We start from the raw sequence: 15,335 nt of genomic DNA on the forward strand, positions 1-15,335 counted from the left end.
AGAGCAGAAATAAATGAAATAGAAACAAAGAAAACAATAGCAAAGATCAATAAAACTAAAAGCTGGTTCTTTGAGAAGATAAACAAAATTGATAAACCATTAGCCAGACTTATCAAGAAAGGGAGGGAGAGAACTCAAATCAATAAAATTAGAAATGAAAAAGAAGTTACAACAGGCACCGCAGAAATACAAAACACCTTAAGAGACTACTACAAGCAACTCTGTGCCAATAAAATGGACAACCTGGAAGAAATGGACAAATTCTTAGAAACGTATAACCTTCCAAGACTGAACCTGGAAGAAATAGAAAATATGAACAGAACAGTCACAAGTAATGAAATTGAAACTGTGATTAAAAATCTCCCAACAAACAAAAGTCCAGGACCAAATGGTTTCACAGGTGAATTCTATCAAACACTTAGAGAAGAGCTTACACCCATCCTTCTCAAACTCTTCCAAAATATAGCAGAGGAAGGAACACTCCTAAACTCATTCTATGAGGCCACCATCACCTTGATACCAAAACCAGACAAAGATACTACAAAAAAAGAAAATTACAGACCAATATCACTGATTAATATAGATGCAAAAATCCTCAACAAAATACTAGCGAACAGAATCCAACAACACACTGAAAGGATCATAAACCATGATCAAGTGGGATTTATTCCAGGGATGCAAGGATTCTACAGTATACGCAAATCAATCAATGTGATACACCATATCAACAAATTGAAGAATAAAACCCATATGATCATCTCAATAGATGCAAGAAAAGCTTTTGACAAAATTCAATATCCATTTATGATAAAAAAAAAACTCTCCAGAAAGTGGGCATAGAGGGAACCTACCTCAACATACTAAAGGCCATATACAACAAACCCACAGCAAACATCATTCTCAATGATGAAAAATTGAAAACATTTCCTCTAGATTAGGAACAGGAAAAGGATGTCCACTCTCACCACTATTATTCAACATAGTTTTAGAAGTCCTAGCCATGGCAATCAGAGAAGAAAAAGAAATAAAAGGAATACAAACTGGAAAAGAAGAAGTAAAACTGTCACTGTTTGCAGATGACATGATACTATACATAGAGAATCCTAAAGATGCCACCAGAAAACTACCAGAGCTAATCAATGAATTTGGTAAAGTTGAAGGATACAAAATTAATGCACAGAAATCTCTTGCATTCCTATATACTAATGATGAAAAATCTGAAAGAGAAATTAAGGAAACACTCCCATTTACCATTGCAACAAAAATAATAAAATACCTAGGAATAAACCTACCTGGGGATACAAAAGACCTGTATGCAGAAAGCTATAAGACACTGATGAAAGAAATTAAAGATGATACCAACAGATGGAGAGATATACCATGTTCTTGGACTGGAAAAATCAATATTGTGAAAATGACTGTACTACCCAAAGCAATCTATAGATTCAATGCAATCCCTATCAAATTACCAATAGAACTGGAACAAAAAAATCTTAAAATTTGTATTTTTTTATGGAACTAGAACAAAAAACCTTAAAATTTGTATGGAGACACAAAAGACCCCGAATAGCCAAAGCAGTCTTGAGGGAAAAAAGCAGAGCTGGAGGAATCAGACTCCCTGACTTCAGACTATACTACAAAGCTACAGTACTCAAGACAATATGGTACTGGCACAAAAACAGAAATATAGATCAATGGAACAAGATAGAAAGCCCAGAGATAAACCCACGCACCTATGGTCAACTAATCTATGCCAAAGGAGGTAAGGATATACGATGGAGAAAAGAAAGTCTCTTCAATAAGTGGTGCTGGGAAAACTGGACAGCTACATGTAAAAGAATGAAATTATAACACTCCCTAACACCATACACAAAAATAAATTCAAAATGGATTAGAGACCTAAATGTAAGACCAGACACTATAAAACTCTTAGAGGAAAGCATAGGAAGAACACTCTTTGACATAAATCACAGCAAGATCTTTTTTGATCCACCTCGTAGAATAATGGAAATAAAAACAAAAATAAACAAATGGGATCTAATGAAACTTAAAAGCTTTTGCACAGCAAAGGAAACCATAAACAAGACGAAAAGAGAACCCTCAGAATGGGAGAAAATATTTGCAAATGAATCAACGGGCAAAGGATTAATCTCCAAAATATATAAACAGCTCATGCAGCTCAATATTAAAAAAACAAAGAACCCAGTCCAAAAGTGGGCAGAAGACCTAAATAGACATTTCTCCAAAGAAGACATACAGATGGCCAAGAAGCACATGAAAAGTTGCTCAACATCACTAATTATTAGAGAAATGCAAATCAAAACTACAATGAGGTATCACCTCACACCAGTTAGAATGGACATCATCAGAACATCTACAAACAACAAATGATGGAGATGGTGTGGAGAAAAGGGAACCCTCTTGCACTGTTGGTGGGAATGTAAATTGATAGAGCCACTTTGGAGAACAGTATGGAGATTCCTTAAAAAACTAAAAATAGAATTACCTTATTGACCCAGCAATCCCACTACTGGGCATATACCCAGAGGAAACCATAATTCAAAATGACACATGCACCCCAATGTTCATTGCAGCACTATTTACAATAGCCAGGACATGGAAGCAACCTAAATGCCCGTTGACAGATGAATCGATAAAGAAGGTGTGGTACATATATACAATGGAATAATACTCAGCCATAAAAAGGAATGAAATTGGGTCATTTGTAGAGATGTGGATGGATCTAGAGACTGTCATACAGAGTGAAGTAAGTCAGAAAGAAAAACAAATATCGTATATTAACGCATATATGTGGAACCTAGAAGAATGGTACAGATGAACCGGTTTGCAGGGCAGAAATTGAGACACAGATGTAGAGAACAAATGTATGGACACCAAGCGGGGAAAGTGGCGAGGGGGGGTGGTGATGGTGGGATGAATTGGGAGATTGGGATTGACATGTATACATTGATGTGTATAAAATGGATGACTAATAAGAACCTGCTGTATAAAAAGTAAATAAAATAAGATAAAATTCAAAAAAAAAAAAAGATGATGACTGGCAGAGAGAGGGTCGTTAAGGGATTTGGGCAAGACCTAATTCATGCAGTATCTTAGGGTATATGGGTTGGCCGAAAAAGGGTGGATACTATAATAGCAAATTCCTGTGAGAAAAGGCCGACAGAAAGGCAGGAGTTTTGTTACCACAGTCTTTGTGCACTACTTTTGGAGTTCACAGCAATTCTACTATAAGACAGATTTTTTTTTTTTTTTTAATGCTCTGTGAAGGCAGAAACCCTCAGAAGCACATTTCATATAGAATAGACCATAATTCTTGGGAATACATCTATTCATTCTTTACCAGGAAATGAAGAGTTAGTATTGAATTTTCCAAATTTACATTCATTCTTGGCATTTGCATTTTAGGTTCCTCGTTTTAAGTTTCCAGTTACACAATATCCAATTTCTTTGAAAATTTACAGTGAGGATGGACATATCCCAGTGGAAACTCCATACCTGGTTACTGTGACTGAAGTGAATAACAGGGAAAACTGGAACCTAAGTAAGGTTTGCTTTCTTCTACAATTATTACAGCTATGCGTACTGTTGTTATTATGTAGAGAAGTGGTTTACAAAACTGTTTACACAAAAGATAGTTGAGAGTTCTTTGGAAAAGAAGTCGAATCACTTGTCATGTTGCTGTTCACACTGCTTCTATCATCTCACACTTTTTTTTTTTTGAAGTATAGGTAATTTACAATATCATGTTAATTTCAGGTGTACAGCACAGTGATTCAGTTATATATATATACATATATATATATATATATTCTTTTTCAGATTCTTTTCCCTTATAAGTTGTTAAAAAATATTGAGTAGAAAAAAATATATTGAGTAGAGTTCCCTGTGCTATACAGTAGGTCCTTGTTGGTTATCTATTTTATATATAGTACTCTGTATATGTTAATACTCACCTTCTAATTTATCCCCTCTCCACCTGCTTCCCCTTTGGTAACCATAAGTTTGTTTTCTATGTCTGTGTGTCTCACACTTATTTCTTCATCACTTCCAGTGACCTGGACTCAGAGCCATTATGTAGATTAGCAGCAAAAATGATTGAATTTGTGCTACACGTTGGTCTGGTGTCTCCTTTCATTGCTTTTGCAGTGTTATGGAGGGAGATATAAAACGTGTTGCCAGATTATCTATAGGATCTATCTTCTAATTATATGAGAAAAGTTTCTTAAATATTTTATGGTAAAATAATTGAAAGGATGCAGAAGTATTTCTAAATAAGTAAAATAAAATCTACCACAATTCAATTTTACCTCAAATATATACTTCTTTGTTGCACATCTGTGTTTGTTCACGAATGCGTACTTTTAAGGAGATCAATAGGTAGATAGATTGATAGATCAATAGATAGAGTCAAATGAAATTTCCAAATGTAATCAAGCATCCAGACATTTGGTATTCGGTGAGAGTCTTACTCTGCCCAACATATGCATTTTTGAATTGAAAAACTGAGCAAAGAGAATTAGTAAATATTTTGCTTTAACTAACATCCTCATTTTCTATGGTGTGCTGGAGTCTGCTCTTTTTGAGCACTGATTGTTAAATATTCAAGCATATGGCATACTGGTTGTTAAACCATTCGTCGCTTAAAATTAGCCATGATGATATTCACATCCTGTATGGAGAAAAGGGAGAAAAGGGATACCCCTGAGAAGATGCAGTGTCAGATGCTAGGCCTAATTTCCCCTAAATATATTCTCCACAGAGTCAAACAGAACTAAAATTATGTATAATTTAGCCATGTTATGGAGTGGAATCTTTCATTGTACCTTACTGTATTTAAGAAGCTTTACATAGAATGAGAAAATAGCATACATGTGCTTAAAATATACTTTGTGTAATTTTAGAACACACTGTGCCAGAAAATGTAAAAAAAATGAAAGACTACTTAGAATCGATTCTTCATGCTCCAGTATATAATCCTTTAGGCCTCAACCTAAGTATAAAGGTAAGTTGACAGCATTTTTATTTTTCCTGTTTTGAGTTTAGATAAAACCTGTATGTCTTTGTCTTTAGTTTTAAAGGATAGGTATCCATGAATGGTGGAAATAGCATCACTATTTGGAGTTTATTTTTCCTCCATTTCCCTTGATGCTATTATAATATTTAAAGATATCTGAATGTTGAATTTAACATTAACTTACCATGTTTTGAGCTAAAATGCAAGACTAATAGATTATCAAGGTGGAGCAGAAAAAGTGTTTCCAAAAGTTAGGGGGAAATGGGCTCAGTATTCTTCACCTGGACGTGTACAGACACATGTCTTCTGGGTTCAGCTGCCCCTAAGAACACATCAAGTTGACATAATCTAGGTGATTGTTGTGAAAGCCAATAAAAGTTAGGGGACGTCTCAAAACCATGAATATGTGGATTAGCCCAAAGTACTCATCAAGGCCATGTTGGATTTTATGTTTCTGTTTCTTCATTCAAAAAGAAAAAAGTGTCAGCTATCGAATCCCTCTGTTTCTAACTCTTGTCCTTCTCCTTCCATTTTTATTTTGATACATGAAGTATATGCCCAAGAACCTTAGAAAAGAGGTTGGAATTTTTCTATGCAGAATCTGTAGGGAAAGTGGCCCCAGTGTATATTTTTACTTAAAAGAACATACATGTCAATGTTGCTAATGCCTGGTGTGTTTCTTCCACAGGGCTCTGAGCTCTTTCACTTCAGAGTGTCTGTTGTTCCAGGGGTCTCTTTTTGTAACTTAGGTGAAGAATTTCAGGTATAGTGAAGGCACAGGTATCCAGTGGTATCCAAGGGAGTGATGGCTGGGGACGTAATATGACAGGCATCCATCCAGGAGACACTTAAGAGAAAAAAATGGGAGAATTTGTATGATAGACAAGGCCTGGAGATGGGGGATCCTGGAGACTGGTGGTGACATTATCAGCAGTGATGAAGTTAGGGCCCTTGATAGGTTGCAGGACCAATTAATGCTGGGAAAATTTTAATAAGTGCCTGTATTTGTTTTTGTTCCATCTCCACCTTCCATATTTAGCTTGGTTTTCTGACACCCCCCCCTCAACTCCCCACAGAGACCTATGTCTGTAACACTTTAGTTTCCAGTATTATCCTCCCTTTGGTTATTTGCATTGTAACGGTAGAGTCTTAAATACTCCCAAAGCCGTCAAGATCCAAAAGAATTGAAAACCAAAGTCAGTCTCTCCAAATCACCCTATGATGTTCAATGACTCATTTTTGTTTATTCATGTAATGATATCTGCTGCCTGTGGCGGGTGGGATGGAATAAGGATTTGATTAAATTGATTAATGGCTCATTCATTGTCAAATACTGGTACCACATTATCAAAAACAAAATCTCTTATTCTCTCTTTTTTCCTTTCTCTGTCCTGGCCCTGCCTCAGTAATGAATCTGCACAACTGCGGTGATGGGTGCCATGGCAGCAGTGCAGACATCTAAGACCCTGAGAGAAAATCCATCCCACTAGATCTAGGAAAAGAAGCATCTGTCATAGGAGGAGCATGAGAGAAAATCCCCATTACTTTTCTCTCTTTTTTCTCATCTCTTTGTCCCAAGGTCAGCCCCAGTTTCATAGAACAGCACAGCAGTACAGAAGGCTAAAACTCTAATGAATCCCAGCTTTCTTCCCAGGGGCCTAAGGAAAAGGGCCTCTAGGAGTAGAGAGTGTGGGGGAAATCCCTAAGAGAAGAGAGCTGGAGGAGGAGATTCCTAATTGTGTATATGTACTAGCGCGAGTACCAAGCAGCACACGAGTAGAACACACCTAAAGAAGCTTAGCAAAGGCTTCAAAATAAAACGACAATATAAACACCCACTTAAGTTCCCCTAAGTGGCAAAGGAGACAGGAAGACATGATAGCATAGCTAAGGCTTTTTTTGAAAACTGATCAGACATTGGAGCCATACCCACAGACAGTAAGGCATTACTTGTGATCTGAATGCAACCAGTGTGATTGACTGCTGAAACAAAAAAAAAGATTCAACATTTTCCAGAGAATTTTTTTTTTTTTTTTTGTGGTATGCGGGCCTCTCACTGTTGTGGCCTCTCCCGTCGCGGAGCACAGGCTCCGGATGCGCAGGCCCAGCGGCCATGGCTCACGGGCCCAGCCGCTCCGCAGCATGTGGGATCTTCCCAGACCGGGGCACGAACCCGTGTCCCCTGCATCGGCAGGCGGACTCCCAACCACTGCGCCACCAGGGAAGCCCCAGAGAATTTTTAACAGGACCCAAAGTCTCTAAACGTAATATCTTAAATATCCAGGATACAATCCAAAGTTACTCAGTATACCAAGAATTAAGAAAATATAAGCAATTCAGGGAAAGAAAAGACAATCAGCAAATGACAGCAAATGGAGTTATCAAGACAGGTATTTTAAGCCAGCTATTATAACCATGCTCTAGGAAAAGGCAAGCACTTCTGAAATGAAGGGAAAGGGAAAGGAAGAAATTCTCAGCAGAGAAATAGAAGCTATTTAAAAAAAAAACCCAATGGAAATTTTAGAACTGAAAAGTACAGATATTTAAAATTTTAAAATCACTGGATGGACTCAATAGCAGAATGGGTATTGCAGAGAAAAGAATCAGTGAATTTGAAAATAAATCAGTAAAAATTCAACCTGAAGAAAAAAGATTTTAAAAAGAATAGCCTCAAGGATCTATGCGACAGTATCAAAAGGTCTAACACTTATGTCACCAGAGGCCATGAAGGAGAGGAAAAAAGAGATTGGTACAGGGAAAAAACAGAAAAAAAAGCTGAAGAAATTAAGGCTGAAAATGTCCTAAATTTGGTGAACACAAAATTGACAAATTCACGAAGCTTAATGAATCCCAAACAAGATGAACTTAAAAAAATCATGCCTCGGGCTTCCCTGGTGGCGCAGTGGTTGGGAGTCCGCCTGCCGATGCAGGGGACGTGGGTTCGTGCCCCGGTCCGGGGGGGATCCCACGTGCCGCGGAGCGGCTGGGCCCGTGAGCCATGGCCGCTGAGCCTGCGCGTCCGGAACCTGTGCTCTGCAATGGGAGAGGCCACAGCAGTGAGAGGCCCGCGTGCCGCAGAGAAAAAAAAAAAAAAAAAAATCATGCCTAAACACTACACCTGAATGCCTAAATCATAATCAAACTACTAAAAATCAAACACAAAGGAAAATCTTGAAAGCAGCCAGAGAAAAACACTACATGTAAGTGAACAACAATTTGAATGACTGCTGACTTCTCATCAGAAACCACAGAAGAAGAAAGTTGTACAACATCCTTAATGTACTGGGGACAGTTGTAGTGTAGGGAAGAAGGACTGTCAACCCAGAACTCTATAGCTAGTGAAAATATCCTTGAGGAATGAGGGGAAAATAAAGGTCAATTTCCGATGAAGGAAAAATAAGATAATCCACTGTAGGCAGAACTTCTCTGAAAAAATGCCTAAGGAAGTTCTTCAGGCTAAAAAGAAGTGTCAACAGAGAGAAACAAAGCTTCAGGAACGAAGGAAGAACCACAACAATGAATAAAAGAAAAATAGGAAGTGATTGCATAGTTAATAAAGGAAGAGAATCATTAAGAAACAATAGCAAAAGACAAAGGTTCCTGAAATCTACTTTTACAAGTATCCTGAAACAATGCAATGCAAAGCATGATCTTGGATTTTCTCTCATCCTAAAGGACATTATTGGAATCATTGATAAAATTTGAGTAAAACCCGGAGATTAGATAATAGCGTTGTCTCAGAGTTAATATCCTGGTATTGATAATTGCACTCTGGTTAAGTGAATTCTTTGCATTAAAGAAGCACAAATTGAAGTATTTTGATGATAAAAAGACATTGTGTCTAGAACATACTCTTTTATGATTCTGGAGTTCAACTTTTCTTTAGACATGGCATGGAATATTTAGATAGTCATAGAAGATTGGGAGGGAAACATTTAAAGAAAAAACTGTTTTCAAGAACTTTAGACATAGCAGTTTAGCTGGAGTATACAGGATTCACAGGTGATAGAGGTTTCTACTCTTAGAAATATAGTAGACGACTTAAGCAAGTGAAATTTTTGTATTTTCTGATAAGGTGACTGAAATTTTGTTTTAGGCAGAAATGGGTAAGGAAGGCATTCTGGGTGGAAAGAATAACAGCAGCAAAGACACAGATGTAGGAAGTCATAAAGCAATCTCTTCAATAGTAGATCCATTTGGCTGGAATGTAAGGTTATATATAAGAAAGTGGGTAGGTTAGGGTCCCATCGTGGGAGACCTTGAATGTCTGGATGAGAACTTTGGAACATTCCTGTCAACAATGAGAAACTACTAAACATCTTGAAAAGGGGTGTTCAGGGATGAGCACATGATCTACGCCTGCCCAGTCAGAGTGAATCACAGGACTTTTGCTCAAAGTGCTGGGACATGGACTTGCTCTTTCTTAATGACATTGAACAAGGAAGTTTGCAGCCCCAGGAGCTACTGTCAGCCATAAGGACTGTTGGGACTATGGAGGGAGTTATCCAACACTGAGGAAGCAGAACCGAGAAAAGGTAGATTATGATTACAGTGGGTGGTTTCCTCTGGCTCTTCCTAACTTTAGCATAGAAAAGAAATTTCGGTTTTGAGATTACATGAAGCGCACAATTGTCTCTCTCATTTACCACAGACTAGATCATTCTTACAAAGCTTATTATCCAACCTCCTCTGATGGGCCACCTTTAGAAGAAAGATTTTTGGTATCTTGTAGCACCATATTGAAAAATACAAGTAGCATATCATATCCAATATGTAATATTTGTCTATCAAATCCCCAATAATTCCAGTAGCATTGGGCACATTGTCTGAGCCTCCAAGTACAATAGGACACGGTTAAACCAACTGGTCCATTACCATGAAGATAATTATCTCCCAGATTGGAAAGCACAGTTTCTCACTGCTTTCCACACCACTTGGCCAGATCCACCTTCTGAATTCTGTTGCTTACAATACTCCATTTCTGGTACCAGTTCTATATAGTCAAGATTCTTCTCGTCACAAATGAAGCAATCTCTCTTTGTTTAAAAAAAATTTTTATAGACAGACTGATGTTTTACGAAGATTAATCTGGCAATGTTATTATGTCAACATGGACTGACAGCATGGAAAGCTGTTAGGGGAGCCTATTTATACAAAGTGAGGTATTAAAACTCACAATAGCGGTAACAAAAGTGGAAGAGAAAGAATGAATGTGAGAGAAATTATAAAAGAATTCATAGCTTATGGGACTGTTTCTTAAAAAACAGATACATCCTTAGGTCACTGGGAGGATGGAGATACCTTTATCTTGATCTATACCCTAAAGCAGCTTTTTAATCCTTTATCTTGTCCTGGCATTTTCCCACATTCCCGCCACATTCATCTCTACTTTCTTCTACCTCCAAACATGATCTTCCTTCCTACTTCACTGGGAAAACATAAGCTTGAACCACCTTATTCTCCATATGCCCCCACTTCTACTTGTAACGTCTATGGCACCCATCTTTGCCTCTAGTCTCAGAGAAAAAGACGACTCTATGCCTCTGTCAACGATCCTGTCTCCCCTCTAGGAACTTGTTTTTATTAATTAGCCATTCAGGCAGAGGAAACATTTTGAATATACAGAAGTTTCCCAATGTCAGCACTTGTACAGAGGATTTCTAAAGAGAAGATAGTTTGGAAGAGCCCATGCTTATTCCCTCTACCTTGAATGTACCTTCTCCTCCTTCTCTTATTTTTCAAGATCCAGCTCAGGAAGCACATTACCTGATAACTCTAAGCAGTTAGGCACTTCTAACCATGTTCCTGCAGCACTTTGCCTGTTCCTCTGTAACTGAACACAGAACGATTTCCTGCTGTGTAAGTGTTCTATCTGCCCACCTCTGCCACTAAAGACATAGGATAAAGGAATAGGATATAAATCGATTTCCTATTCCCTATGTATCATGTGGAAATTCACCACCTGTCAAATTGTCAAGAGACCGTTTATAAGCTTTGTGGAAGCTAAATATCTATATTAGTCTGGACAGAATGTTGCTAAATGAGTAACAATGTCTCCACCACTGTGGGAATCATGTCAAGCTCAGGGTTTTGAATTACTGGGTTCAGAAAGCTTAAAGACTTTGCTTTTTCTGTTGCAGATTTATGTTGACGAAGCCCCTCTGCCATTTCCAGGACACGCACTTATTGCCCTCGCAACAGCTGTACTGCTAGGGGGATTAATTTTTATAGCATTTATGTTCCAAATACGTAACATCCACCCATGGGATACATGCAAAAAATTGATTAGGACAAACAATGTGAATTAAACAAATATTACTGCTAATTAGCTGGCTCATCGATTGAAAATCTGAATAGTGAACAAATGGTAATCATAATTTTCTCTTTATTTCCTAGTTTCATTAGACAACTCCTAGAAAAAAATATATTTAAATGTTAATGTAAAAACTCGCTAAAATACTATAGAATTACCATTTTAACTCAAATTGCTATTTGTCAACATGTTTACCATTCCATCCTCTTATTTTGAATACATGGAAAATTTCTTATGTCAACACTTATAATAGAGGATTTTCCTTGAGGTTTTTAGAAAAATACAAAATGATAACCATCTCTGTGTGTAACGGGTTTTCTGTATTTTTCAGCTTTTGTTGACTGGAGCCCATTCTGGGCCTTGCCCTTTTCAGATTGGAATATGAGTAGAATGCAATCCTGCCAGGGAAGGTTGGGTGATAAAGGAGGCTCCTGTCCATGTGTGCTTTCAGAGCCTCATGGAAATTAAAGATGAAACCATTTGGGTTTCTTGAGGCAACTTTAAAACCAGACTGTAACACCTAAAGAGAATGAATTGTGGCCCCATCATGGGGTTGGACGAACACGGGGTCTGGGTGAGGTTCTTATTTACAAAACTACATGCAACATGTAGAATTCCAAAAGATTCACCTCTGTGTACTCTCAGAGCACCTGTTCCCAGGTAGTCAGAAGATGGCCACTGCATTTGGAGATCAGAGAGTGACACCCTCCTGGAAAAGCTCAGGAGGAGCCGCAGACTGCTCTTGACAACATAGGGAGAGGCTAGGCATCCAGTCCAGGAGACCCCAGCTCTGAGAACTGTAAACAGTGGCCGTATCTGTGTATCATGAAAGTTCTTTTGAGAGGATAGTGGGCAAGGTAAATCCAACAATTAGACTCCGGAGCCAGACGTCCCAGGTTTGCCACTTCCTAGATGTGTGACCTGAGCAAATTATTTAATTTCTGTGTGCCTAAGTGTTTTCAGCTGTAAAATGGGGATAATATTAATACCTACCTAATAGGGCTGTTGTGAGGGTCAAATGAATTAATACATGCAGAGTAATCAGAAGAGTGCCTGGCTCTGTGAATACTCTGTTAGCTGTTGTTGTTAGGTTGTAAGTGATAGAAAGCCATTCTAATTATAATAAAAAGGGAAATTTATTGGAAGGATACTACAGAAAGCCAGAAAATCAAAGCAAAATCTGGACAATCAGTTCTTGTCCATGGGGAGGAATGAGAACCATTCTGGAGACCTAGGAAAACAGGAGTTTGTCAACACCTCAGAACATCACTTGGGCCAGGGCTCTAGAGATAAAACATAGCACAGAAGTTAAAAGTGTAAGCTCCAGAGTCTAACCTGTGTTTCTTCTTTTAATAAACTTTTTTTTTAGAATAGTTTAAGATTTACCGAAAAGTTGTGAAGGTGGCACAGAGGGTTCTCGTATAACCCACACTCATTTGTCCCTAGTATTAATGTCTCACAGCCTGGTTTTTATCTAGCTCCATCACCTACTAGCTGTGTGATCTTGGGAAAGTTATTTAACCTGAGATTCTGTACTATGGTCTATACACGTCATCTTTTGGCTATTTGAGCATGTAGATGCATGCCGTGTACACATCTGTCTTCCTGTGTGTTCAAAGATGCCCCTGCTAAGATAATTCACTCTACATGTAACCACAAATTCATTCACCTCTTCCCCCAAAAGACACCACCCAAAGTCATATCTAATGATGGGGTCTAGAAGTAACGTCATAGAGCCACTGTTCTTGGGAGTCCAGAAGCTCTAGGTGCTATCAATTTCTCTTCATTTCTGTTGAAAATGAGGAAATGGTGATGATTATCATACTTTAGCAAAACTCAAGAAATGTGAATTATTTGTGACCCTGTAACTAACGCTAAAGCTGGCATTAGATTTCTCTCTCCACCACACATTCCATGTGCTGCCCTGCCTCTGAACAGCGCCTCACCTGATTAGGATCCTTTGCCCAGAAGAATGAAATGTCTTCATTTGTGAAGGATCCGAGCCTTTGGTAAACCTGCCCTTTGGTAATCAGATATCTATTACTCTGTAAGTTAGTTTCCATTGATCTTTATCCGGGGGTATCCTTGGTAGTAGAAGTTTGTGGCCTTGGATCCACCCAATTGATCTTGGTCCTCAGTGTGTTATAGCATCTCTATTTTTCCTCAGTAAGGTTGATTATCCTCTGTTGTGCCTGTTTTCTTAATACACCAGGAACCAGAAATGGTTACATGGATGTCTTGGTTTCCAATTCAGTGGGATCATTATTGCTTTCACTGGTATTTCTACACTGGTTCCATAGGCCACTTGATTATCAGAGCTCAAAGTTTAGAACACAAAAAAGCAAAACTTTTGGTAGGTTTATTAAGTGAAATCTAAAAATAACCATAACCACTCTCCACCCCTTATTTCCCAGATTAATGTGTTCTAGCTAGCAAACATCCCTGTATACTGGGGATTTCCAACATGGAACATATATTTCATCCAGCCAGAGAAATCGCAGTGTCCAAGAGACCACAGTGCATGAACGTTCAGTAGGCTTCCTTATATCATAAGACCACCTGTTTCTGGATGACAGAGTAACAGTAATGCAATGAATCCCCAAAGCATCCACCCATTGCCTCACATCTTTTCGTGAAGTGAGCTGAGGATAGGGCCAGAGGCAAACTGTGAGGGATTATACTGTTTAGAGTCCCAACGTGCTGAAAAGATTATTGTGTCTCCCTATGGGTAATAAAAATTTAAATGTTTGATTATAACACAGCACTTAAATATACGTGGAAATTAGAATAACTTCTTTCCAGATTTTCTGATTGGAAAATTCTGAATAGGGCTTCCCTGGTGATGCAGTGGTTAAGAATCCACCTGCCAGTGCAGGGGACACAGGTTCGAGCCCTAGTCTGGGAAGATCCCACATGCCACGGAGCAACTAAGCCTGTGCGCCACAACTACTGAGCCTGCACTCTAGAGTCCGCAAGCCACAACTACTGAGCCTGCATGCCACAACTACTGAAGCCCGCATGCCTTGAGCCCATGCTCTGCAACAAGAGAAGCCACTGCACTGAGAAGCCCACGCACTGCAATGAAGACCCAACGCAGCCAAAAAAAAAGATTCTAGTTCCCTAAGTTCAGGGTTCCTTTCAGGTAATGCAACTCACCATATGTGCACGTGTCATCTGGCCCACTTTGTGTTACCCTGGGGCTCAGGGTGCTGCGAAGATGCTAATACTCTGGCTACTGCTGTTGTTGGAAGTAATAAACAGTCCTTTGTTTTGTCTCAGGTGTCTTCTGTCCTCACCCAGCATTCCCAGAACTACCTCATTAGTTAGCAAGTAGGATAAAAATCTCAGATCCTTCACAGTTCTTGGCACAAACAAGGCTTAAATTTGTTCACAGGTCTGCTGGGTCATGAGAGAAGAGTAACCAATTTGTACTGCAGCCTGAGTTGGGCTAGGTCCCACTCAAAGCTGTCCATCTTTGAACCAAAATTATTAGAGCAGGAATTCTAAATGGTATGCGGTATGTACGGCCTCACATTTCCAGGTATTGTTTGTCTTCATGGTAGGGAATGTGTGGTGCTCTGGCCTGTTCTTTACTTTGGAATGGGAGATCCTCACAGGCTCCAGAATACTGCATTAATCCAAACTTTGCTACAGTATATTCTTATCAACTTTGATCTTCTATTTCATCACACATGAATCTTACCAAGATGTCTTAGGAAGTTGTTTCTTTATGCTCTTCAGGTCCTTGCAACATAATATCCTATGGCATAATGAGGTGATCACCTTGCTCCCCACTGGACTGGGACACAGAGCCAGAGTGGCAGAATAGTAACAGTGTACTGCTACCCAGCCAGGGGAAGGCCTGTGCTTGACATGGAGCAATAGGCCAGGGCCCTCAATGGTTGTCTCTGTACCATGATTACTGTGCCCACTCTGCTGTCACTATAATGAGCACACAGGGTGTAGTCATCTTAGGCACCTCTCATT

General features: G+C 38.9%; 1 protein-coding gene across 1 annotated transcript in view; it reads left to right on the forward strand.

The window, feature by feature from the left end:
- CATSPERB (cation channel sperm associated auxiliary subunit beta) overlaps positions 1 to 11,343 on the forward strand; it is a gene marked incomplete at both ends in the record, with an annotated part of 128,430 nt that extends 117,087 nt beyond the window's left edge. The window contains 4 exons of the mRNA XM_082648264.1: positions 3,427 to 3,562; positions 4,923 to 5,023; positions 5,724 to 5,798; positions 11,176 to 11,343. Coding sequence (XP_082504390.1) covers positions 3,427 to 3,562; positions 4,923 to 5,023; positions 5,724 to 5,798; positions 11,176 to 11,343 — 480 coding nt within the window. The remainder of the gene's footprint in view (positions 1 to 3,426; positions 3,563 to 4,922; positions 5,024 to 5,723; positions 5,799 to 11,175) is intronic.
- Positions 11,344 to 15,335: the final 3,992 nt, after the last annotated feature.

This window comes from Grampus griseus, assembly GCF_964374135.1.
Source record: "Grampus griseus genome assembly, chromosome: 2".
Taxonomy (NCBI): domain Eukaryota; kingdom Metazoa; phylum Chordata; class Mammalia; order Artiodactyla; family Delphinidae; genus Grampus; species Grampus griseus.